The 25,183-nt window shown below is 49.4% G+C and overlaps 1 protein-coding gene across 2 annotated transcripts; it reads right to left on the bottom strand.

Annotated features, from left to right (window-relative positions):
* Window positions 1-570: 570 nt before the first annotated feature.
* On the bottom strand, window positions 571-19,991 carry HNF4A (hepatocyte nuclear factor 4 alpha). Of its 2 annotated transcripts, none has more exons than XM_074920105.1 (10): window positions 19,871-19,991; window positions 15,971-16,148; window positions 14,017-14,111; window positions 11,448-11,554; window positions 8,765-8,920; window positions 5,370-5,457; window positions 4,744-4,899; window positions 4,254-4,490; window positions 3,452-3,574; window positions 571-2,791 (listed from the first exon to the last, which is right to left on the bottom strand). In XM_074920105.1, the coding sequence occupies exons 1-10, from the start codon at window positions 19,989-19,991 to the stop codon at window positions 2,649-2,651; spliced, it is 1,404 nt and encodes a 467-aa protein (XP_074776206.1). In that variant the 3' UTR covers window positions 571-2,648. The 2 variants fall into 2 exon arrangements, with proteins under 2 accessions (XP_074776206.1, XP_074776208.1); XM_074920107.1 differs by having other exon boundaries at window positions 15,971-16,145; window positions 19,871-19,985.
* Between the last annotated feature and the right edge of the window lie 5,192 nt (window positions 19,992-25,183).

Raw genomic sequence — 25,183 nt, forward strand, 5'->3', positions numbered from 1 at the left:
ATTAAGAGCCTTCTCCAATTGTCAGTGTATTTCTTCACCCTTACAACCAGTGACAAATTGACTTTCACTTTACCATCTTATTGTGCCCCATAGGCTCAGTCTGCCTTTGGCTGCACCTGCTGCCAGCAGTAGGTTGGCTTACCCCAAAGTGCCCAGAAATTACCTTTGAAATACAAGAGGAACTTAAAAATTAACATGTTCAAAACGCTAATAACATATTTTGACTTTCTTTTCTTGGCTTTTGGAGTGTGGTTACTTCAAATGTTTAAGCTCCCTGGAATCACAAAAGCAAATATTTATTCTTCATGTTTGTTTTTCTTTTAATGAAAATTAGAATTGTCATTCATTCATATGATTCCAGCACATGTGGCTTCAGGACAGACACCAGCTAACATAAGGCTTGCCAGGAAATAGTGGCAGCTGGCAACAGCATCAAACACTTGTTTGGGCTTTTTCCTCAACACATATAGCTTCATGGTCAGACCAACAGGGAGGTGAGCCCCTTGATTTAAAATAAATCCTCCCAGAAGAAAGAAATCCATCTGTCTGGGAAAAGTTAGAAAATATTTTTGCATTTATTTCTTTTTTTTTTTTTTCTGAATACAAACTCTAGTGAAGAAATATTCCTCTGTTTCCATTGGAAGGCAGTAAGCAGCAAAATTTAATGTACAATATTGAGGAATGCTTGGTGCAAATGGACCAGAAAGGATTCCCCACAGAGTATGTCTACGTACAGGAAAAAAGTTTGCTGCAGTTGGAAAAGACAGCCTGGTTATTATGGGTTTTTGCATTTAATCTCCCAATTATAAATAATCAATGTGATTTACAAAATAATTTACAGAAAATGATTGGATTCATCATTGCAATAAATTACTTGGTACGATGCCACCACCGTTGAGAGATGATACAATACTTCTGACACCGTCAGCACAAAGTGAGGTGTTTCATTTTTGCATTGGAAATCAAGGGACAGACCTGCAGCTCCTCTGGCTGGGCTGGCTCAGGCTCGACCCCGCCAGGGACCTCTCGCAGCCATGGTTCCCCCAGCTTCATCTTCCTGAGAGGCCAGCACCCCACATAGTCTATGGTTAGTTTAGAGCTGCTATTGCCTTGCACTGCCAAAAACGACTCAGGCCTGAAGTGGTGCAGGGCTTTGCGAGCTCCAGCCCTGCTGGCACCTGGAGAGGCAACTGTCGGGCACGGGAGGGCTCCTTTCCTGGTTTCAGCTGTAAACCAAAGGTCAGATCTGCGGGGTCTTGGCATGGGCAGACACAGAGAAACAGGGACTGTGGCAGGGAGGGAGCGGGACAGGTGGGTGCAGACCCATGGCTGGGGCAGACTCAAGGGGCTTAGGCGAGACAGGGTTTTTCCTGGACCTCTGTTGTTCTTTTCTGCAGGACTCAAACCACTGAGTTTTTGAGGTTGCTGCCTTCAAACCTTGTGAGGTCTGAAGGAGCCATAATGAACTCTTATCATGTTATGAAGACCTATAAATCTGTTATCAGCCACTCTAAGCTGAAGGAGTGGCACTGGACTGGACAAATAGATTATATGGCATATCTTAGTACCAAAGCTGAGTCTGAACTGAGATCCTGGGTCATGATATCCCCAGCACATGGGCAGCCCAAGACCTTGGTCCAATCTATGAGGCTCAGGCTTTTCTCACCTTCACAGGTCTCTCGTCTTCATACATCCTTCCCCCCACTTCTTTGCAAATAGGCAACCAGTGGTCTTCTGACTGCTGAGAAGCAGTAGTGGGGCTAGTGATATTTTTGGCAGTGCTGCCCACTGCCAGCCTGCATGGGGTGACACCATCCCATTAGCTGAAATCTCCTGAATTCCTTGGTCCCCCAACTTCCCAGTCCAGGTAGTGAGAGGCAGTAAGTGGTGTAAGGGAAGGGTTTGGCAGTGGTTGCCTCTCTGAGCCTTGTGGTGGGAGGGCAATCATGGCACAGAAATAACAAAACCCCTCAAAAGGCAGAAGGATCCAAATAGTGGAGAATCCTGGTGAGCCAGACTTTGCCACAGTATCAGCTGAAAGATTTGTTAGACCTGGATGGGGGTGGTTAGTGTGCTGGAGGGTGACACGATACAAAGACCTAGCCAAGGCTGAGGAGCATTTCTGAAATGCTGCCTGGGCAAAACCTGTGAGCTTCCTCTGCTGCGATGCTCCTGGGGGAGCTTCCGTCTCCATCAAGTCTGGCTGGACTGGGGACTGCCTGGGGAGCTGGCATGGCTGTGGGAGGGAAGCTCTCCATTCACATTGCACAGAGAATTGCTTGTTCGCAGGGTCTTGTGTGTGCTGAACTGATGCTGAGAGGTGGCAATGGGGGAACAGCCAGCTGCACTGTCCCCAACCAGTCACTGCAACCTCCCCACAGAGGGAGGCAGAGATCTGGCCCTTCTTATAAGGACTGAGGGTTTCAGTAAGGCTTCAACCTTAGTTCTGGGACTCGGGGCTGCCCGTGGCACATGCTGTCCATAGCTGCAGGAAGACAGCTTTTGGTGGTGATGGACTAGTCCAATAAGCAAGTCCGTGTGTTTGCACCCAAGGACCTCTGGATGACTTATTTTTTCACAGTGACAGAGTCAGTTTGGGCGTTTCTCCCACACGGTCTTCTAAATGAGGTCAGCTGGTCTGCAGATTGCTAGATGACCTCCTGTTTTGTGATGGCAGGCTGTGGGATGGAGGTGGGCTGTTTTGCCACAGTTGCAATAGCTCCAGGCAGCAGCTTGTATTGCTCTGGTCCTGACCCTGCAGGTGGAGATGGCTGTGGAGTTTCTGGAGTAGCTACAGAGAGAGAAACAAAATTAGAAGAGGGCCTCATGGACCCGACAGCACTGGGATCTGTCCTCAGTTGTGCGAGGTTCAGGTGTAAGCAAGGCAGAGGCTCTGTAACAAAACCATTGCTCCTAATGGCCTGTGTGTTTGCTGCAAGGCAGCCCACATGCACAGGCGTGGTTAGATGCCCTGGAAGAACCACAGTAACAAACATCAAATGAGGGGAGCTGCTGGCATTTTGATCTGTACTGGCCACTTTTTTTGTCAGCTGAGGTCATCTCAGCCCAAATTCCCAAGTGGTGGCCCCATGTGGGAGCCATGTGTGGTGGACCAGATTCTCCTGTGGTTTTGCAGGGGGCAAAGTGTGTCTGAACCAAAGGGGAGCCTTTCTACTGATTTCAGTAGGCACGGGATGAGATCAATCACTCCCTAAGAGCTATGTAAAAGTTACAGTCTGCCAGGGAACATCTTGTTGAATCAGTTAGCCTAGCCTAATCTAATCTAACCCACATGTTTATCTTTACCTCCTTTCTGCCTAGGAATTTCTCACTCATTATCAGTCTCTGTCTTGCATGGAAATTTCCTTGCAAGGAAGAAACTACCTCCATAGGCATGCTGGAAAGCTCTCAGTTTCTCCTGGGAGCTCTCCATTTCTCTAGCAATACTCACACATCTGCCCGTTGTGCATCTGAGGAGGCATTGTGTTGGCCACAATGACATTTGTTCCCAGGTTCTCCTGGATCAGATGAGGGTGCAGGGGGTGGTGAGCATGCGGCGTTTCACTTGATGAGCCTACAAATGTGCATAGGACGTTAGTTGCTACAGTGGCAGAAGGAGACAGTTCAGATGGGCAGACCCACTGCACCACAACGCCCAGGGCTTTGCGCATGATCAGCTTGCGAAAATGTGATTGAGCACACTCTTCCCATTTTCCTCCATGGATGCCCTGGCCTCACTAACTTCTGCCTGCTGCCTGCATTTCCTCTCACACAGAATTATATTCCTCTCCTCCTGAGTCACACTTCCATGTAAAGAATAGCACAGTGGTAATTTTTTTTTTTTTTTTTTTGGACCCACTGGATGCTCTCACTAGAAAATCTGGGACATGCTTTCAACCTGAGCTTTCAGACCCTTTTGGTGACTTCCTTCTGACAGAGAGGAGGATTAGTGAAATGGTAGGAGTTTGGGGGTTACACAGCAAAACCTGTCTACATGCAGAAGGCTGGAGATGCCTCTCCATAAATAGATGCAGAGCTAATGCATTTCTTTAGGCAAGTAGAAATGGAGGACCCTTTGTTGCTGTTGCCAGTGATAGGAGGAGATGATTTTGTGGGAGTCAAGGGCTGACCTGCATACAAGCTGTCTCCATCTTTTTCAGGTAGGAAACAATGGCTGTAGATGTTCTCAAGGGGTTGGTGATCAGGGATCAGGAAACACTGAGACGCCCCTTGTAGGACCCTCAGGTACTTACCTCCCAGCAGCATCTCCTGCAGTAGGTTGTCAATCTTAGCCATGCCAAAGAGCTTGACAAACTGGATCTGCTCTATCATCTGCCAGGTGATGCTCTGCAGCACAGGCAGCAGCAGCAGCAGCTCCCCGAAGCGGCCCCGTGAGTCGTATTGCCGGTCATTGATGTAGTCCTCCAGGCTGACCTGCACCTGGTACCGCATCCGCTTGATCTTGGAGGGGTCGCTTAGTCCTTTGGCATCTGAAACAACCCACAGAGCAAACTATCCAGGCTGCTTCCCTAGGAGCTGCCCTTCAGTAACAGCATGAAGTCTGGGTGCAGGCTGAGGTGAGTTGTCTGATTCTCTATCTTAGGCTGACTTCTCCCCTCCCTCTAAGAAGACTTTGGCCCAGAGAGGAGACCAGGCAGTGTTTCTGCAACTCAGGACCAGTAATAGTCGGCATAACCCAGACTAGTCCCCTTTGACGGTAACCCTCACCAAGCTGGAGCATACCTGGGTCAAAGAAGATGATGGCTTTCAAGCAGGCATATTCATTGTCGTCTATCTGCAGCTCCTGGAAGGGGAGGACCAGCTCGTCCAGGATGCGGATGGCCACGCGGTTCACCTCTACCAGTTCAGGGCAGTTCCGTGGGATGATGTGGTCATTTCCTTTGGACAAGCAGCACAGAGACTTGTCAAGGGTGGAAAGGAGTTCAAAACTCAGGTAACCTATGCTGAGATAATTTTGGGGGTGGAGGACTTAAGAATTTCCTCCTTCTGCCCCTTCCCAGGCTCAGTCCACCAGAAATGCTGATCTGTGTTGCCAGAGCAGCCTCTCCTTACACAGGAGTCACTCAAGCAAGGAGAAGCTGACTGAGGAGTAAAAGCCTTTTTCTCAATCACACCACAGCTTGCTTACACAAACTGGGGGGGGGCAGGTGAATGTTCATAGTTCACTGACCGCCAAATGTCATGGCCCTGATGTGAATGGCAGGCAGGCCTAGCTGCACCCAAAGGTGCTAGGCTCACTAAAATACCTGCACAAAGGATGCCCACAAATGCTAAAGCACCCTCTCCTTCACCCTGTCAGGGAAGCTTTGCAGAAGCAGGTGGGCCAGGAACAGAAGTGCACTCTTTACCTAGCAGCAAGATGTCCTTGAACACCATGGACCTCTTGGCAGCTCCCAGTAACAGATGTTCCCCTGCATGTGCTCGCAGAAGTGCTACCTGCAAGAGCAGGGAAAAGTTATTTGGGTGATGCAGAGACAGAGACAAGGCTGTGATTTCATGTAAGCAAGAGAGAAAGCCCAGAATTCCTGTAGTGCACTCAGGGATGAGTGAGAGTTCCTCTCCAGTCACAGTCAGAGAAAGAGGTCAAAAAATGGTTCACTCCTGTGCACAAACAGCTATAAATCCAGCAGAACCAGTAGATAATGGACAGCACCTGGAACATCCCATATTCATGTCACATGTCATGAGCAAGACCGTGCTAGACTGTCCCAGGACCTCACCCCAGCAGTGGGACATGTTCACAGCGGGACATTTGCAGACGAGGCAGCTCCTACAAGTGCAGAACCGGGGACCATGCTCCAGCCTGGGAAGTGAGGAGAAGTACCATCCACTGCTGCGGGCAGTTGCTGTCCCCCAGGGCCATGCCCACCTCCTGCTGAAATCCTGCTCATGAGGACCCACATCCGCCTGGCTGGTGGGGTCACCCTCTGGCCATTCATTTCAGCAATGGGCATTTGGGCCAGGGAAGCCAAAGCAATGTTTTTCTGCCTCACGTTAATGATTGAAGTGTTTCATTTTACACCCTCCAGTGGCTCCTGAGAATGTTCTGAATCTTTTGCCCTCCTTCAGTTAAAAATTTCAGAGATTTAGGCAGAAACAGAAGTTAACAATTGGACAGCCTGACACAGAGGCTTCTTAATGTCCGTCCAGGAGCCTCTGCTGGAGAAAACAATCATTAAACATTAATGGAGAGATTCTGAAAGTGTGTCCTGATGGGAATGGTCCCCTTTTCCAGTGTGCTATCCCTCAGCATCTGACAAAGTTAAGAGAAGCCTTACCCTGCCGGAAATGCCAGGAGAATGTGTCACCCATAGAAAAGAGCTCTGATTAGAAAAGATGCTGATGTCCGAGAGAGGAATATTTTTTTGCAGAGGGTGAAAAAGAGTTATGCAAAATAAACAGAGTGGAGATCCTTGCAAAAAGACTACTCACACATGATGCTGGAGAATCTTTATCTATATGCCAAAATCTAGCGTCTCTCTATCACTATCCAAACACGGGTGGATGTGTTAGCTGAGCTGCTTGTAATTACCAGAGCTGCAAAAACACTGAGCTTGTCTATCTGACGAAATTTTGAGAAGGATGAAAAATCTGCAAGTCCCAAGGGGGAGAAAAGCCCTCATGTAGAAATTTCCTGCCTAATGCAAATTCAAGAAAGCTCAGTTTGGAACCACCATTTTTGTTTCCATAGAATTTGCTTGTTTGAGCAGGGTAAAGTACTTCAACAAGGCAAAACCATCTCATTTGGTATTTGCTCTTGCAGTGATTAAACTGAGATACATCATTCCATTGTGAATGAGGATAAATATAAAAGTTGTAACACAACAAAGTAGAACTTTTAACTTTAAAATGAAATGGCTTTGCCCCACCAAACCCAGTACTTTGACGTCTTGGTGCAGAAGAAGAATGAGGGGTTGGGAATGACCTTTCCTATAAAAATGTTGGCAGAGATGATTCATTCTCAGGCAACATTTTAATGGCAACGTAGCAGTGTTTTCCAACCTTAAATGTTCCCACTCAACATGTCTTGACTGGCTCTCATGCCCCTTGGGCAGCTGCCTCGCACATAGTTTTGTTTAGTCGTGCTCTCTGGCGTTTCTGTCCTTCCTCCTGAACTCCCCTGAGTATCTGCTGCCTCAGTTCTCACACCATCCTTCGAAAGCACAGATGGCATTAATTGATTAGTTTTAATACAGCACAGTCTTTCAGGCCCTTTGGGACAGATTGGGAACTGCTCCTGATGGGGGATGCCTGGTCATACCAGCAGACCTGTTTCAGTGGGACAAGCCTGTGGAGCATGCTGAGAGCAGCCTCTCCCCTGTGGGAAGGCAGGGTTCAGACAATGTCATCTTTAGGCTTTGTTTTCTTCTTTGAGAAATTTTGCAGCCTCACAATTGTAAAATGAGCTCATGGAAATGTGGAAATTGCTGTAGTTTGCAGAGTTATTAACCAGGTTTACTGCCTCTGTTCCAAATGGCACAGGGATGCAATGGGTTATGCAGAGCTGCCCAGGCCTCTGTGGGGCTGCAGCCTGTTTGCTGTGTAAATGTCCTTTGCCATTGGAGTCCATTTTGGTTTTCATAATTTTTGAGTTGTATTTGCCTTACAAGGTTAACAGTTTTCTTAACATTTTAAACAATTTAGCACTTGTACACACAGAAAAGAAGGAAATATGCTCCAGTGCTAACAGCACTGAATTCCCTGTGGCTCTGTGCTGCTGGGTGATTACTAAAGATCTCAGTTTTAAGATTTAGGGGGTTTTGATCAGCTGGATGCTCTCACTTTCTGGATATTCTCTTTCTTGATAATGTAAAAATTACCTCTAGATAGCAGGGCAGGAGACTGATCCTAGCTGAAGAGGAGCCATGCTGGTTTTGTGACTGAACACTGGGCAGACTGGAAACATTTCTATCTGTGACAGGACCTGTGCTGGCCACTGCCAGAAGTGCTATACCCTGCCAGAAGTGCTATCCCTTCCCTCTGGAGCCTCTCCACCACGTGCCGGTCAAGGGTGGGCACACATCACATCCTGCAACATCTGCTGCAGACCCCTGAAATTTAGACTTACACAGGAGACACCTCCTTGTATCTCTTTGAGGCTGTCTGAGATCCTGCAATGTAGTTTTACAGAAGATTTCGAGCGCACTGTGCTTATCCTGGTTATGGAATCAGAAAATGTCATTTTAGGAATTCGTGTTAAATGCAAATAAATTTCTGGGGTTTTACTTCTGAAGAGAGATTTTCTTACTGCCTTGGGAACAAACTAATGTTTATTTTCAATAATTCCACACCAGGAGGATGGATACAAACACATCCCTGGGCAAGAAACAGAAAGAGATAGACAGGCAGATTTGGTTTCAAGTCTTGCACAGACCTTAGGCTAGAAATTTGTCCTGCTAAGTCTGATTACCCTAAGCATTTGTATTGCACTTCAGGTTTTCACTGTGCTGTACAAACTATAATGAATAAATAATTGTCTGATTGGCCCATGCAAAATGCGCACCTGATTATGTACCTTATTTGAGCTCAGTGTTATCCTGACTGTGCTCATCGACTGATTAGCTGCACATGCAAATGGCCTGCGCTGGCATTGTATGGATGTCATTCCCAATCAGCTGCAGCAGTCAGGATAACAGAGTGGACAATGCACATTTTCTTTGAAGGTCTCAGCTGCTTGGCTCTCCTTCGGCTCCCTGCTGCCTTCTCCAGGGCAGAGCAAGGTGGGGTGGATGGGGGGACTTGCCTGGTCATCCAAGGGCAGCTCACAGAAGGCAGGGATGTACTTGGCCCACTCAACCAGCACTAGCAGCTGCTGCTTCATGGACTCACAAACATCAGAGATGTTGGCAATCTTCTTCCCTCGGATGTCTCCATTGATCACAGAAACTGGGGATGATATCTGGAAGGAGGGAAGAGATCCTTCAGCTTTCAGTGCCACAGAGGAAACAGACAGGAAAATTCCCAGCCTATGGGTTGTACTGATGCAGACTCCAGCATTAACGATTACAAAAAGAAAATTGTTGCACATCCAGCCCCCAGAATATGTGGGCCAGCGCAACTCATTTAAATTGAGATCAACTTGGGGATCTGTGAACGTGAAATACTTCAGAGCTGAGGCTGTGGATCATCTCAGTAACCTGTCATGTCTTGAATAGACTGGAAAGCACAGAAGAAATATTTCTAAAGCCGAGGTCTTCCTCCTACTGAACAAATGTGCTCAGTCAAGATTCAGGAGGGAACAGAGGGGCTTGTGTAGTTGTCAGCCTCACCAGTAGCAAGGACACGTCCACCCAGTGCTGCTGCACAAGCTACTTGGTCCCACCAAAGGGCAGAGGACTGCTCCCCCTTCCAGACTTCTCCCCCTTCCACCCTGCTCCAGAACCAGTGCTTGGCCAGACCTGCCTGGTCTGCTTTTGACAGGAGACACACAGGCTCTACTTCTCTCTGAGTCTGCATGAGCACAAGAAGTCTCTGCTGAAGGTAGCTTTCCAGGTCTGACATTGCTTTTAGTGAGCACCAGTTTCTTAATATTTGACATTACCCACTTCAAGTCTTTAAAGACAACAACCTCCCACCTCCTCCCAGCTTTTAGGCCCTTTTGGCAAAACTGTACATGTGCAAGCATGCCCACAACACAGGTTGCATTTTTTGCATGGCAAATTACTTGTGATTGCAGAGGCAAATGGGGCCATTGCATCTGCAAAGGACAAGCCTGACAACTGCAAATACTGTCACACAGAGCTGGAAAGAACATACCCCCCAAACCAGGCGCCCAACCTCCTGCACGGTTCTCATGCATAGCTGCTCACCCAGCTCATCTAAAAATTTACCCTTAGTCACTACTTTATCCTCATGCTTCTGTAAGCAATTAACTCAACCCCATCGCTGCCCTCCGCCTGCCCTCTGTGCTCTTGTACAACATCAGCTCTTCCTGTCCTGTTTCTGCCAGCATTTTCAGCTTGGACCCTGCCAGCCTCCCCAAGGAAATGGAATTCAAATGCCACCTGCATTTTTTTTTTTCAGGTTGCATTGCCTGGAAGCTTTCCAGCTCTTGAGCTATTATTGAATAAATAAGATTGTAAAAATCTCACCATGTATTACCCTAATCAGAGAGCCCGGAAGGCTTAGCAAATAAATAAAGACCTCTGAGTGAGTGACCCGAGATCTTGGAGAAAGCAGCTCCTCAGCAGTATCTTGTTCTAATTAGCTAGGCACATAAAAGTTACCAATTACTGTGCTGGAGCCTGCCTTGTTTAATGAGTCTCTCTGTGCTCTGTGGGAGAGCAGGAGCTCCCCTGGATTTGTCGATAGTTGTAGTTTTTATCAGCAGACCCTTCTCAAGACTTATATATGATGCCACTGCAGGACTCCGTCCCGGAAATGTCCTTCCCTTGTTGGTCGGGTGACTTGATACCCCATTATCTCACACCTCTGGGGGCAGTGCCAATATTATCTTTATAGGGTATATAAATATATTAGGGCCTGCGTAGGACAAGGTGAGACATGAGATGAGATTGGATATGCTGCTTGTGTACAGGATTGGCCCCTGGCCTTTCTGGTGTATCCCCTCCTTGGCGAAGTGGACCTTATAGCCTAAGTGCTAGTGTGGAGCCCAGAGCATGGCACATCCAGTCCTAGAGCATCCCCCGGGGCAGCCTTCAGGGTACTGTGACCCTTGAAGCAAGGAAGAACATGGACTATCAACTTGAACCCCTCTTCATTTTCCCTGGGACAAGGAGTGCTGCTCTCCCCAGTGCCCATGAAAGACGGCAGCTCTTGCCTCCAGCACAGCCCCATCCTCATCACTTGTGCTCGCAGACAAACCCCACCCTGCAGCCTGTGTGCTCCTAGAGAGTGATGATCTGATGTACACCATTTGCAATAGCCAGATGCTTAAATCAGAGTCATCTTTTCAGGTGAACATTCTAGAAAATAAGTCTTGGCGGTATGCTTGTGGAAATGGGAGATTTCAAGCAAACACTGGAAAGAATATCTGCATAAAACAAGCATGAAAGTGATTCCTCATGAAACTGTGCAGGAAGACAGAATCCAAAGTTCCTAACAGCTGATGGGGAAGGGAGGCTGCCCATGCAAAGCCAGGCCCTTGGCTGGCTCAGGTGGCTCCAGCTCCTTGGATTTCAATGAGTCTACCTCGTTTTCTTCCAGCAGGCTCTCCAGCCTTCATGTGTCCCAGCAAAGAAGAAGAGATTATTGCATATTATTACAACTGAGTTCTGGACCAAAGAGCATTAAAGGGATGGTTTCAGGTAACAAATGCCTTTGAAAAAATCAGTGTTGAATTGGCAGGTAAGTTATTTAGAAAAGAAGTGGTAATTTGAAGACTCAGCTATTAAGTACTCAACAGGCTCTACTGGCCAGATAGTGCCTAATGCTTTTGTATTTGACAAAGAAAAAAGAGGAGGTACCTGTTGTGCCAGGACTTCTGCCTGCAGTAAGACATTGATGGAGGGCAAGCTGCTGTCTTCGTAACTTGATCTCCGCGTGCTGATTCGGTCCCGTTCATTTTGTACAGCTGCAAGAGAGTATTTTGGCTGAGCTGCAGGTTGTTCATGTCAATGAACACCGAAAACTAGCACAGACTTTTGACGTTCCCGTTCCTTAGCTGTAGTTTCTCAACTCGCCTCGCTGGCAGGGTAGACGAGCAGTGTGACTGGTTTGTGACAGGAGAGCTCACTACATCTGGTGGTTCTGTTTTCACATTCACTTTATTAGGTTTTCCTGGGATGGAGTCATTTCAGAACCCAGACACCTGGTTCAAAGCCTGTAGAGTTCAGTGGGAAAGTTTCCTCTCAAAGGGTCTGATTCTGAGTTTTTTGCTTTCGAGATACGGGGTCTGAAATGGTGGCCATGCTCACACATGCAGCCCAAATGTGTGAAATGGAGCAGTCAAGTGTCTGCATGGCTGCTTTGTCTGTCCAAATGACTTCAGTGAGCTCTGTTTGGGGAACTCTTGCACTGGGTAGGTGCAGTTGGAAAAATTCCATCTAAGCTACAATAAGGAAGGAAGTTCAGAGCAGCTTCTACTTATCTATCCAGAGCAACAGAGTTCTCTCATACCTTATCGTAAAGACAGTCCCAGGACAGGTTTGACCCCAACGTGCTTCCCTGCTTGGTCTAATCTTGAGGACCTGGGCTTTAAGTCTAGAGGCAGCAGCAGCCACAGAAGCAGTAGTGCTGAGGGGGAGGATTTGCCTCGCTGTCTGTCACGAGGCTGTGGGCTGGCTCTAATTCACCATGGTCATGCCAGTCAAAGCCATCTGCTCAAATAAGGTATTGATCGATGGCAGGGGAAACAGAACAGTCCCTGCCTTAGGCTGGTGGCTCTCTGGATTGATACGTTCTCAATGTATAAATCCACCTGATAAAAAGCAATAATGAGGCTGGGCCAGAAGAAAAGCCCTGCAGTCAGCGGCTGTAAATAGGAGCTCTCAAGGTTATGCTGCTTGTTATCAGTAGCAGGCCCCCGAGTTCAGTCACGCCATGATGTTTTCCAAATGTTTGCTCAGTATTAGCTGGTCATGCACCTAATGTAACTTCTATTGAATATTAACAGGTAGCAGCGAAGCTCTGGGCACGGGATGAGCGGGCACTGCAGGGAGAGGAGGATTCCTATGTTCTTCGGGAAAAGTCAAGCCAAGTTCCTTGCAATACCTTATCCCCTTTAACAGGGAAAAAATGTTCCTGTTCAGAGGTGTTCCCGCAGGCTGGTGTTCCTGGGAAAGCTGCCCAGGTACTGCTGGTACTTCCCTGTTATCTTCAAGGAACCTTTTCTCCTAAGTTTCTCCTCAAGGGGTGTGAACTGGGGGGCACACAGGGTTTAATTTCTCTGCCTGGAACAACAGGGCCAAATGCCTCCTGGTTATCCCTTATCTGAGATGTGCCAGGCACCTCCTCTGGGCTGTTCCTGGCAGTTTGTCCCTCCAGGACAGGGCCACCAGCAAGGTCACCAGCTGGACCACCAGTGGGGCCACCAGCAGGACCACAGCAGCCCCAGGTTTCCTTGCTACTGTGAATACTCCTGAGAACCAAGCAGGGCTAAACAAGGGGTGAATACTGTCCTGTCATGTTTGAGTCATGGGGACACGGAAGGGTTGCAGAGACAGAGAAGCAGGGAACTTGGTGGGGTGAGCCTGGGCCATGCAGGGGGGTTGACCTCTTTACTCATTTCATATGGAGATAAAGAGCCAAAATGTTCCATCTTACTCTGGGTCCTTTCTGCTGTGGCTGATGCATCAGGTAAAACTAAGCTCTCTGCAGAGGGTCAGCAAGAACCTATATGCACATTTGGGAAAAAAAGGGCAAAATGACAGTTGGACCTTTGCTGGACTCACCTGTCCAGCTGTGGATTTCATGGTTACTCTGGGGCAACAGCACTTAGAGCAGTTTTCCCAAAGTATTTCCAAATTTCCAGGCCTTCTTTGAAGTTTCTGTTTCTTACTGATGTTGAGAAGCATTCCCAAACTGCTCGGATGCCCCAGCTATGTGGTGATGTGTGTGTCAGTGTGAGTGAGAATGAGCTGAAGAGCCCGGGAGTGATTTGTGTGTACAAGCACAGGCAGTTCTGAGACATAAGCATGGCCATGTGGCACTCTCGTGGGCTTGTCTTTGCTGGCATTTTGAGAGGTGCCCTGAGAAGGGGCCCTGACATTGAATTTAGGAGCATGCAGGGTGCCAAAGCCTTGTGCTCAACTGTTAGGACAATGGCTACTCACAAGGATCTCGCATGGGTAGGAGTGGGCAGGTTGGGCACAGGCAAGACTCATGACGGGAGGCCAAAATTCTCTGTAAAGCCCCCTGTGATGGGAGTCTGGATCTGTGCACAGGAGAGCACTGTGGAGGGAAGACAGGGCTAAGATAGCTGGGTGAGTGTGTACACAGCAGGGACTGGCCTTGGGCCCTGAAGGGTTCCTCAAACATATGCAGCCAGCGTGACTGCTGCGAGGAGAAGTGCAGGGAAGTCACACGATCACCCACCTTCCTTCTTCATTCCTGCTCGGAAGCACTTCTTAAGCCTGCAGTATCGACACTGGTTTCTTTTGTCTTTGTCTACCACACACTGCCTGTTAAACCTGGGAAGAAAGAGAGGATTGAGGAGCCACAAGACTGAGCCTGAAGGGAGGACAAGACAGAGCCCCAAGCTCCATGATACACTCAGAGCAGGTTCCCAGAGGTTCACCCTGAGAAAGGACCCCCAGTCTGTGCTGTTTCTGCACTTGTTTTAACCTGAGGTTTCTTCTGAACATCTCAGCCCTCTGCTCTACCTCTGGGTGTTCAATAAGGACAGGCTAGAGCTGACAGTTGCATGCAGGAGCTCAAGCTCCTGGTCCTACTTACTAACCACTAGGCACAGGATGCTCATGATAGACTAACAAGCCCCAGTGAAGTTAAAAGTGTGATCCAGGAGGGTCAGAGCTGACTTAGTAGCCTCTGGTTTAAGTTAGATCCCAGTTAGAAGGGAGGAAGAATGTGTTTATTCTGAATTTTAAAAAAGGGTAGAAGGTTGTTCTTGAGCTAGCAAGGTTAAGAGATGGGTTTAAGTCCTTGCATCTCTCCAGGGCTGTGTCTGGGATCCAGGCAGGTTGGTTCTGACCTCTGGACAGCACTGCTGGTGTGCAAAGAGCTCTGCAGCCACCTGCACTTCAGAGAGGACATGGAAAGCAACCAGCTCCTTCCCTCCTCACTTGTATCACCAAACCCGCTGCACATGGCGGGGCAAACACTGATCTCCCATGTGTGTGGCTCTTGAATGCAGCACAAGCCTGGTGGCCATCTGCAGCATGAATTTCACTTGCAAATTCACTGTAATTTACTGTGGACTGATCAAGCTTGTAAAATAAAGACAAAGGCGTACAGAGCTGGGAAAGGGCTCCCAGCCATGCTGAGTTCTGTAGCTTTTGAAAAGGCTTGTTTCTACTGTGCTTTTTAAGGCCCCAAACTAAGATTTGACCAAATAGATGCCTGAAAGCAGTTTTTTGAGCATTTCCATAGCACTTATATAAAAGCCCTAGTCTCCTAAAAACTGGCCACCTTGGATTTTCCACTGGAGCTATGGGGAGGGGGCTCTTTGTCAGCCAGCTTAAATAACCCTGGGGTGCAAAGTGATAATGTGCTTCACACACACTCATAAACCACTCATAAACCTGAGGCTTCTTTCTGTCACTCAAATTTTAGAGTCATGTTGCACTTCACACTCTCCAAGTGGCTGGCAGGCCATGAGGAGTAACTCAATCAAAAAGCCCAGGTGATTTAGACACTGAGCTGAGGATTCCTCGGTTTCCTCTATGACTCTGTGTGGGTTGCTCAGAACAGGGAACAGGCAGGTCGCAGCCACTGATGGCACAGGGGAGTTGTGGGCTCCTATCAGCAACACAAGGTGCAGTGCATGAGTTGCAGGAGCAACATGGGTGCTTCATCCTCAGAGACGTACATGCTATGCTGACCAGCTTTTTGCTCCTTAGATGTTCTTTTATGTAACAGACAGTGACAGCATTTTAGGTAGATGGCAGATACACTTCCATCTTGTGATGGAGAAGAGGTGGGAGGCCACTGAAGTGCTCCCAGGGAGTGAGCAGGGTTTGCACTGCACTCAGATCACTCAGTAGCAAGGTGCTCAGCCCCTGTAATAGGGCTTTCCCCTGGCACCACCTTGCTTGCTGGCTACATCCGTGTTTGGCCATATCCATTTGCACCCTGAGGAATGGGGCAAGACCCCCCAGGGTCTTTCCCTGGTGATCACTGGAGGGCAATCACAAAATGAGAGCAGTCTCTGACCCTTCCCAGCTGGGGCGTGAGGTCAGGGATGGTGGTGGAGGATGCAGGGAGGATGAAGAGGATGAAGGACCATTCTGGTGCACTTTGAGGGCTTTGCTGTTCAGCTCCTAGGGACTGTTTTGTCTCAGCCACGTGACTCTGTCCCCTCTGTCCTTACCTGCAGGAATACATGTGGTTCTTCCGGACGCTCCTCCTGAAGAAGCCTTTGCAGCCATCACAGCTGGAAGCCCCGTAATGCTTCCCCGTGGCACGGTCCCCGCAGATGGCACACAGCGCACTCACCCCAATGCTGTTGGAAGTGTTGAGGTTGGCTGCTTCTGATGGAGATGTGTCTGCTCGGGGAAGGACACAGGAAGAAGATGACAGTGAGACAGACAGCCAACACTTCCTAACTCAGTTTCCAGTGAGAGACTTGATTTTTGGAGGAACCAGGCAGCTGCAGCCAGCAGGGGTTGGTCAGAGAGGTCTGTAAGGAGTGGCAGGTGCTCTGTCTTAAGTCATTGCATTTTGAGTGTGCAAAAGCTCCCCATGTGCTAGGGTGAGGCAGCTCTTCCCAAAGGCCTGACTCCAGTGATGCCTTCAGACAAAACAGAAACCCATTTGCAGGAGTCACAGAGGAGAGCCAAAATTCCTCTGGGATTTGCAGACTTGTGGCCAAAGAAAAAGCTGGTGCAGAGTTTAAAGCTGAGGTAGTACAGTTCGGGGTGAGCAGCTGATTAATTAGAGAGATGGTTGTGTTACAGCACCAAAAGACCCCAAGACAGACCCGAGCAGACACTATTAGAGAAACAAGGTGACCAGCTCCCTTTGCTGCAGAGCTTCTCTGCCAGGCATGGAGCTCCAGCCTGCATGGCAGCTCTTCAGAAGAACAAGACTTGAAATGCATAATGAACTCAAATGACTCCAGCTGGAAATCACTGTCCATGCAGGGAAGGACTGATAAGCTAACCCAGAAGGAAAGGGTGATGCTACAGCATGGAGGAGGCTGTTCGCTGGGTATCTTCCAGAGTCTGGTAGCACCACAGCTGAGGTTGTTGTTTCTTACAGTCCTCACAGACCTAGGGGGGCTGACACTTGCAGGGCTTTTTTGGGAGGATGGGGAACTGCAGCAGCCTCTGTGGGAAAGGACATTTGAAAGGCTTGAAACCATACAAGCCCGACACTAAAACCCCTCCAGCAAGCCAAACAAACCTCAAGGCTGAAGAGATCAGGCCTTAATTCAGTTGATCTAATTGTCCCCTCCCATGTATATTTTCCTGTATCAGCACAAGCACATTCCCTGCCTCAGTGGAAATCCCAGTTGCAAATGATACCCATGATCTACAAAGCCATAGAAACCTGCTGAGATTTTAATACTTGAGTCTATCAGTCCCTGGTCTCTGGCTTTGGCAGGGACACAGTTAACTCTCACCCCGGGAGGAAAACAGCTGCCTGGGGTAGCAGAAAGGGGGCTGGGTGCTATAAAAAGGCTGGTCCCAGCAGGGCTCCCTTGGGTAGCTGGAGCATGGGTGCTGGGGGAGGCCAAGGCAATGCTGCCTGGGGGAGGGCTACAATCTTAGCTTTTATTTTGCAGAGAAAGGGGTATTGCAGCAGACTCACAGCCTGCTCGTGCTATCCCTCGGCAGGAGTAACTGGTGTGGATCCAGCAGCGAGCTAGCACGGGGGATCTTGAGCCAGCACCTTCCCTGGCTCTGGCAGCACCTTTCATTTCCCTGCCTGCTTTCTAATTCCTTGTTTCCCTCCTATATTTCTCTCTGAGTCACTTTGCTGCCTCTCTGTGTCCCTGCCTGGCACACCCTGTCACACAGCTGCATTTCCTTGAGTGTAGCTGCCTGTGCAAATCTCCTCTCTCCACTCCCAAAGCCCTGAGCTCCTCCCAAGGCCATTCGGGCTGTCTCTTGTCTCTGCGAGCAACTTGCCTCCAAAAACATCCTTTCTCACAATGCATCTTGAGGGCTCAGCGGGACGAAGGTCACTTCAGAAGGAAAGTTAATTTCCAGTTTCAGCTAAACGTAGGACTTACACGAGAGGAAGAGCTGACCTGCCTATAATCACATCACTTGTGTATCTGTGACAGCCCAGATAAAGCCCTTTTTAGCAGTATATCATGCTGTAATCAGATGAATGTAGAACAGGAAAAACTGGCACCATTATCAAAGAAATTACAACATCTTAGTCTAATAGCCAACCAACAATGAAATTATTGCCTAATGGATAATTTTCCAATTAAGTTTATTTCATAGTGCCAGAATTTGGGCTTCTGGCTGTTGCAGTGAAGTGGGTTTAATGGGATTGGAGTTAAGCTAAATGGAAGAAAGAAAAAATCTGACTTTAAGTTTGAGACCTTGCAGCTGAGACTTGTGTTAGGACAGGAGCTCCTCGAGAGGTCCCCAAGCCTGTCTGAACACGGGATGTGTTTGGTCTGTGATGGTGGCAAACTTGGTGATTACTGAGCAGCCACCTCTGGGCTGGAGCTGCAGAGCTGTACAGGGCAGGGTTTGATCTGTCCTGCAGCCCTTGGCCAGAAAAAGAGGTGGAGGTTTTGTAGGCAGAGGTTTTGTAGGTGGAGGTTTTGTAGGCAGGGGTTTTGTAGGCAGAGTTGCAGGCAATTGCTGGAGTGCCAAAGCAGCCCTGGAGAAAGACCTGCCCCTGGTCTGGAACTAGGCAGAGGAGGAGGAGAGGTGTTGGTGCTGCCTGACCCAGCTGACTCATCCACCCCTAGGGCGTATTATGTATCACACCTATTCTGGTCATATAAAATTATCGTGTCCCTCTGCCCCTTGGAGCCCTCAGTCCAGGGGGGCTGAGTTGCAGCCCCCTGTGCAGGCTGGGAAGAGGGGCACAGATAGAAGCAAGACCTGGGCTTGTCTGGGAGGGTCCAGATGGGCATCGGCAGAGCCAAAGGGGGCTGCTTTCGGCCCTGAGACCCCTTAGTGGGTAGAACCAGCCCCAGGGAGCAGAGAAGGGGCTGAGACCCAGGGTGGTGGGGCGTTACTGCACAGCAGAGCCACTTTGGCACCACAGTGTCACGTCCGTGACGAAGCAGAGCCATAACCCGTGAAAGACCCACGCAGGCTGTGAGGGGAGAGCCCATGCCACTAGCACAGCCCTTCTGGGACAGGGGTGCCCCAGCAGCCTCGGTGACGCAGCAGGCAGGAGGAAAGGGCTTGGGGGGTCACTCTGTGCCGTGTGCTTCATTTAGTCATTAACTTCGTATTTAGAGAGACTTTAGGGGGAACTTGGAGAGAAATCTCCTGTTATCTCTGAGCATTTAATCACCATGTCTCCTTGGTCCCCAAGTGGGTGGGCCAGGGTTGTGAATCCTGGTGGGTTAAGTGTGATCCTGTCCTCCTGAGGGGATGGGAATGCTCATCTATCCTTGCCAGATCCCCTCGCCCCTCTTCCCGGGGGCTGAGCCTCCCAGCCCAGCAGCACTTCAGGGAAGGGGATGCCACCCCACACCCCGGCTGCACAGGGAAGAGCCATGGCCTCAGGGCAGCTACAGGGGCAGCGTTTGAATCACTTTTCGAAGGGATTTCCATCCCTGCTAGGCGCTAAATGTCTTTCTGCTTTGGGAGAATCTAGCACCAGCTGCTACTGGGGTGGGACTGGCTCTGTTCTGGAGCCATGGGCTCAGTCATCTCTCAGGGGAGCTGTTGGCAGAGTTTCACTCAGAAACGTTTGGCTGGTCTTTTCTTTTGATTGGGGTCTGGGGGTGGTGAGACCCACCCTGTGCTCAGCCCCAGTCCCAGACCCTTAGCTGATGTCCAGTGGGGACCTTTCATCACACCCAGCTCCTGGTGAGTGCCATCCCCGAGGTGTCTGGGCTGCAGGGCACTATCCTGCCTGCACCAAGCACAGCATTGAACCACCACTTCTATTTCTCCCCAGGGGAAGCAGAAACCCCCCAATAAACTGCTGGGAGCCCCACGGCTGACACCCCTGCCGTGCCCCCACCCACCCTGGGAGCATTTCGGCAGCCGCCCCCGGGACTTCTCCTCCTGCAGCCCCCAGCTCATCCCACCACAGTGGAGGAGAGAAGACAGAGGGGACTTACCGTTGCCCATAGCCAGCACCTGCATGTTCTCAAACTCCAGAGTAGTATACGCCGGGTCCAGCGCTGCGCTATAATCTGCCATCTCCATGTCTATTAGGGCTTTGGAAAGGCGCATTATCATCGGCAAACACGGGCCAGATTGTACCAATTCCCTTGTCCGAGGCTATTGGCCCTTCTGCCTCCCTCTGCCTTCGCTGCGTCCCCTATCTGTTGTCTTTTATTTCAAATATTTCTCTGAAAGGATTTGCTGAGCCTCAAGGCCTATACTCCCCAGAGGGGTGGAGGCAGGAGGCAGGGGGTTAATCTTTAATCATCTCACCCACTGCTGAACGCTGCTAAGCTGTTTTTTTTTGGTGGAGCAGCAGTGATTCTTGTTGACTGTTTATTACTGAATCTCGAGGTGCTTTGCTGATCCCAGCTCCTGGGCACAGGCAGGACTGAGGGAGCAGGCGCTTGCTGCCCAGGAAACACCTTCCTGGGCTATTGACCTTGATGCTGAGCTGCTGGTGTTGGTCTTAATTGTACCTGGGGTGGAAAACTTGGAAAAAACCTTGCCAGGAGAACAAGGTTGCTCTTCAGTCATTGTTTTCCTCACTCCACAGTTGGTTGCCTTCTCTCCCTGATTTTCCCTTCTCTCACTCCCTCCATCACTCCCACACCTTTTCCTTTTTCTCCCTCCCTGTCAGAGAAGGTCAGCACCTGCCTGGCAATTTACACGTTGCTATGCAAAGTAACGACACAACTCCTTTTACTTTCCTATAAACTGAGTTTTACAGGGGCTGGGTGCCCTATAAACAGATCTCACTCTGCAGCCATGCCCAAACGGCAAGCGGGGCGGGGTGTGGCATGGACACCCTGGACATCAGCGGGGCTGTTCCTGTCCCACCACTGGAGCCACCTTGTGCCGGACACCCCCCGGCCTCAGGTTTTGACTGATGCATCTTATAACTTTCATTAGGTGTTTTACAATTCAGCAGAGCTTTATTCTGCAGTGGGATTTGTCCTTCTGCAAAAGCAGCTGCCATCAGCTCTCCACCACCAGCAGTGGTTCAGCCACCTCGCCCAGACCTGGGGTCTGACCCACTGGTACTGGGTGGGGGGGACTGGAGTGAGCAGCAGAGCTGCCTGTGCTCTTCTCCTTGCTAACCTGGGTGCTTTCCTCCCCAGCTGCCCCATGGCACATCACTCCACTTTAGACAGGACCAAGATTTTTCAGTGTAATTGCAAGGTCAACGAGTGTGGATTTAATTGATCACTGAACGGCATCAGCTGGATGGTGCAGGAGAACCAGCAATTAATGGTCTGGTATCAGCTTGTTCTGCCTTGAAGTCCCCCTGATTTCGCAACTAGCAGCCATTGACTGAGCCCACACGCTGCTGATCTGGGCTCCCAGCTGGCTTGTATTTGTGATTCCCAGGCACCCCAATGCAGCCCCGGCCCTGCTGGCGCCCTGAGCCACCCTGGCCATGGTGACACCACTGTCACTGCGTGACACCAAGGTCTTTTGCTTCACAACACCATGTGTCTTTGGGCAGTGATGCTATTGATGAATTGCTATTCACATTTTAGGAGCACAAGGGATTGTTCAAGCAGCCCTTGCCCCTCAAAACTATGACCTATGTAGCACTTCCAACCAACTCTTCTACCCTAAGGCTACATATCTGCAGGAGTGAAGCTGAGCACAGGGGAGACCTGGGGCTCATGATAAACAATCCTTTGCTGCTGGGAAAACAGTCATCCAGTCTGTGCTCCCAAGAGAGAGGCCAGAGCTCTCCGCACTCACATGCCAGTGGCTCTTCCCTTCAGCAGGAGCAGACCTGAGCCAAAAATTGTTTTTACAATGTGCACATTGGGATGGGAATGCTAAGGTGGAGCATATCCCCCTCCGTGGCCTCGTCCCTGGGACCTCCATCCCAATCCTGGCCAGGCCATTGTGATCCCTTTGATTAGATAAATGCTACAGACACTAGGTCAAATATGTGCAGGATTTGTCACAGAGTCTAGTAAAATATCGTAAAAGCGTGGCCTGTTTTCCTCTGCTCAGCAAAACAAACCTTTTGCTTAAATAGCCTGCTGAGCAAGGAAGGCTGCAAAGGCCATTTGCTGCCTGGGCAGGAAGGATTAAAAGGTCCAGGAATAGAAATTGGAGAGGCAGCGTGTGCGGGAGAGAAGCAGATAAGGAGCGGGGAAGTTTGGTGAGCATTAGGTGGCTCACGAGGCTGGGACTGTCAATAGGACATGGCGCTTTCCACCCAGGGTCGTGTTGACTGTCGTTTTCTCACAACCGGTGTCCTCCATCGGTCACTGGTGCCACCTCCCAAATCTCTTGTCTTGGCGTGGAAGTCAAGGACCAAACCAGCCAAGGACACCGTGTGCTTCCTTTGCTCCAGAGATGGTCTTGTGCTACAAATGTGTTGGCTGCTCCCCAGGCATGGTCTGCTGCAGGACATGATGTCTCCCTGGGGATGTTCTGCCTGGAAATTCCTCCTCTCCCCATGACATCCCTGTGTGGTGGGTTTTGGGTCAGCTTGCCCATGTAGCCATGGCTTGTACTAGCCAACAGGACCCCACGGCCCTGCAGCTTTTTTAGGGTGATGTTCAAGTCAGCAGCTGTTTGTAGGGCTGTTTCAAACACTCTGTCCTACAGAAGATGTGTCATTTTTATTCCAGAGAGACAGTTCATAGCTGGCAAACCCCCAGTGGTCAGTGAAGGCTGTTCCCAGACCAGGTGCTCAGGGAAAGTTCAGCTTTCAGGTCCTCTCCCCTCTTCTCCTATCCCCTTTTTCAGTGCCCTTCACCCACCATTTCCTACATGGGGAGGTGGCTGCAAAGGAGACCATGACAGCTCCAGGATATGAAGTGTTCTGCACCAGGTAATTATTTAATTTTTATCTGTTGAGCAGTAAATCCTTGCCCACACTGGCACATCATGACACTAATTCTGCCTTATCTATATATCCCTGACTGGCATTTTCATCCAAAGCTAAAGGGGATTCCCTGAAAACAAGATCTATGCTCCTCAGTAAAGGAGGATCAGGAATAGAGTATTTAATAGAGCATTTATGAGAAGGATGCCATCAACTACCATTCTTGATAGGTCTTCATGTCAAGTGGGATGAACAGGTTTTTGTAGGATCAAAGGATAATCGAGGCTTGAAGGGACCTGAGGGTCTCTACTCCAACCTCCTGCTGGAAGCGGGTCCAGCTGTGAGGGCAGTGTGGGTTGCTTGAGGCTTTATCTTGTCAGGTCTTGACACCTCCAAGGATGAAGACTGCACAATCTCTCTAGGCAGCTGATGTTTGACTGTCCTCTTGGTAAGTAAGTTTCTCCTCAGACAGTCTGAACCTCTCTCCAGTTTTTCTGCCCATTTATCTCCTGCTATGCACTCTGTGTGAAGAGCCTGGCCCCATCTTCTTGCTGCCCACTCTGTGGGTTATACTGCTGTGGTTCCTGATGGCCTGTTTCTCCAGCCTGCCAAAACTCCTAGTTCGGGGTCACCTGTGGACTTTCCAAGCATGGACAGTGGTCAGGCTGCAGCCCCAGCAAGCTGGGGACCCTGCTGCCCTTTGCTTTTCTCTCTCACAGCTCTGCACTCTCAGGAAATCACCAGCAGAAATGCCAGTGCCCAGAGCCAGCAGGACCAACCTCATCTTGCATCAGCGATGCCACGGCTGCCCCTTGAAGCCCTGAATCCAGATCACTCCTCCCATGTCACCTGCAGCTCTGAGGCCGCTGCGAGGCAGAAGTGGCTTTTCCTTGGCATGCGAGTGAAGCAGTCTGCCTCGGCTCTGAAACCTCTCCAGAGTGGGAAAGCCATGAACAACACCGGGGCCCCTGCTCAGCCCACCATCGTTTGGCCAAGTGAGCTGTTGGGGAAGCACAAAGCCCAATTACAAGACAAAGAACAAAAGTCCCAGGGGAATGTCGCCAGCATAGTCATCTCCACACATGCAAAGTTCCCTTCTGCCTTTTTTTTTTTCCCCTTTGAAATTTCAAATTCCAGTTTGTGGACAAAGTCCTGCCTATCTGAGAATATAGATCTCCGACCACTGACCAAACTCCACTCTAAGCCGTCCCGAGGGCTGCTCTTCCCCTTGCCCACAGATGCCTCCGCTCAGTCCCCGGATCTGCCAGGATCGCACCGAAACTTTTGCACTGGAGCAGAGTGCTTGTGCTCGCACAAAGCGGATTTTGCACGTTTCAACCTTAACATCAGCAGCTCCCTTTCTCCATGCAGAATGGGAAGGGCCATCGGAAATAACCAGGTAGGAGCCTTATCACCTGCAATTCATTTGGGCAGCCATTGCAGATAGAAAACAAGAAGGAGAAACAAGGGCTTCTATTGTGCTTATACCAGCAATTTTAGCTCATCATTTAAATTAGGGAAGGGGAAAAAAAAAGGCAGCTTCAGAGGGGATGGAAAACAAGAGGAAACCTGAGCTTATGAAGGCAGAGCCACTACATATGGTTAACTGATAACTCCAATTTGCCTCTTCCCTCTCATCTTTTCTGATTCTCCTGATTAAGCTCAACTTATTCTCATGCTAATCATTTCTTGACCTGTTTATTCTGCATTAAAAAATTAACAGAGAGCAGTTTACTGCATGACTTGTTCACACAGAACTGCTACAGATTAGCAGGAGGCTTTAAGCCTCTACACAGGACTTCTGGGTCTAGCAGCCAGTCTGCACAGCTTGAGGATGAGCTTTTTTTCCTCTTTTTAAAGAACAGCTTTTTCTAAAGTCAATATAAATCCCCCTCCTTTCATGCCTTAAGCATATTTGCTCTGTGGCTATTTCCAAATGGGAAAGATAAAGCCAAGGGCTTGTGATTTGTCAGACTTTTTGTAAACAGGGATATTTAGGCCACACTGGCAAACCCTTCTGCCTTCTGCCTCGGCATGCCATAACTCCGGAGCAGAGTTGTCAGTGTGTTAATAAGCAGCTCCAAGGAATTTGGCAGGGGCTGGGGGGCTGCAGGTCAGTACAGCTGAAACAAACCCCTGGTTCAAGCAGTTGATCTTTGCCTCTGCTCTGGGCAGTCATATGACAGACACACAGACAGGGGTTCTGTGTCCATCCCCAGAATGTTACCAGCAGCAAAAAGTCTCCAGGAAAACCAATGATGGAGCAGAAGTTGTTTAGGGTCTGTCTGCCCCTTGTCAGCCACAAACAGCACGTCCCTGTCCCAGCAAAACAATCTGTGGAGATGAACCAGAAAGATCCACCACGTCCATCCAGGGAGGTGGATCAGAAAGATCCAGCCCTGAGGGGCAGGAGGTGACCACAGCCATGTGTCAGACCTGTGCCTGG

Source organism: Athene noctua, chromosome 16, assembly GCF_965140245.1.
Source record: "Athene noctua chromosome 16, bAthNoc1.hap1.1, whole genome shotgun sequence".
In the NCBI taxonomy this organism is placed as follows: domain Eukaryota; kingdom Metazoa; phylum Chordata; class Aves; order Strigiformes; family Strigidae; genus Athene; species Athene noctua.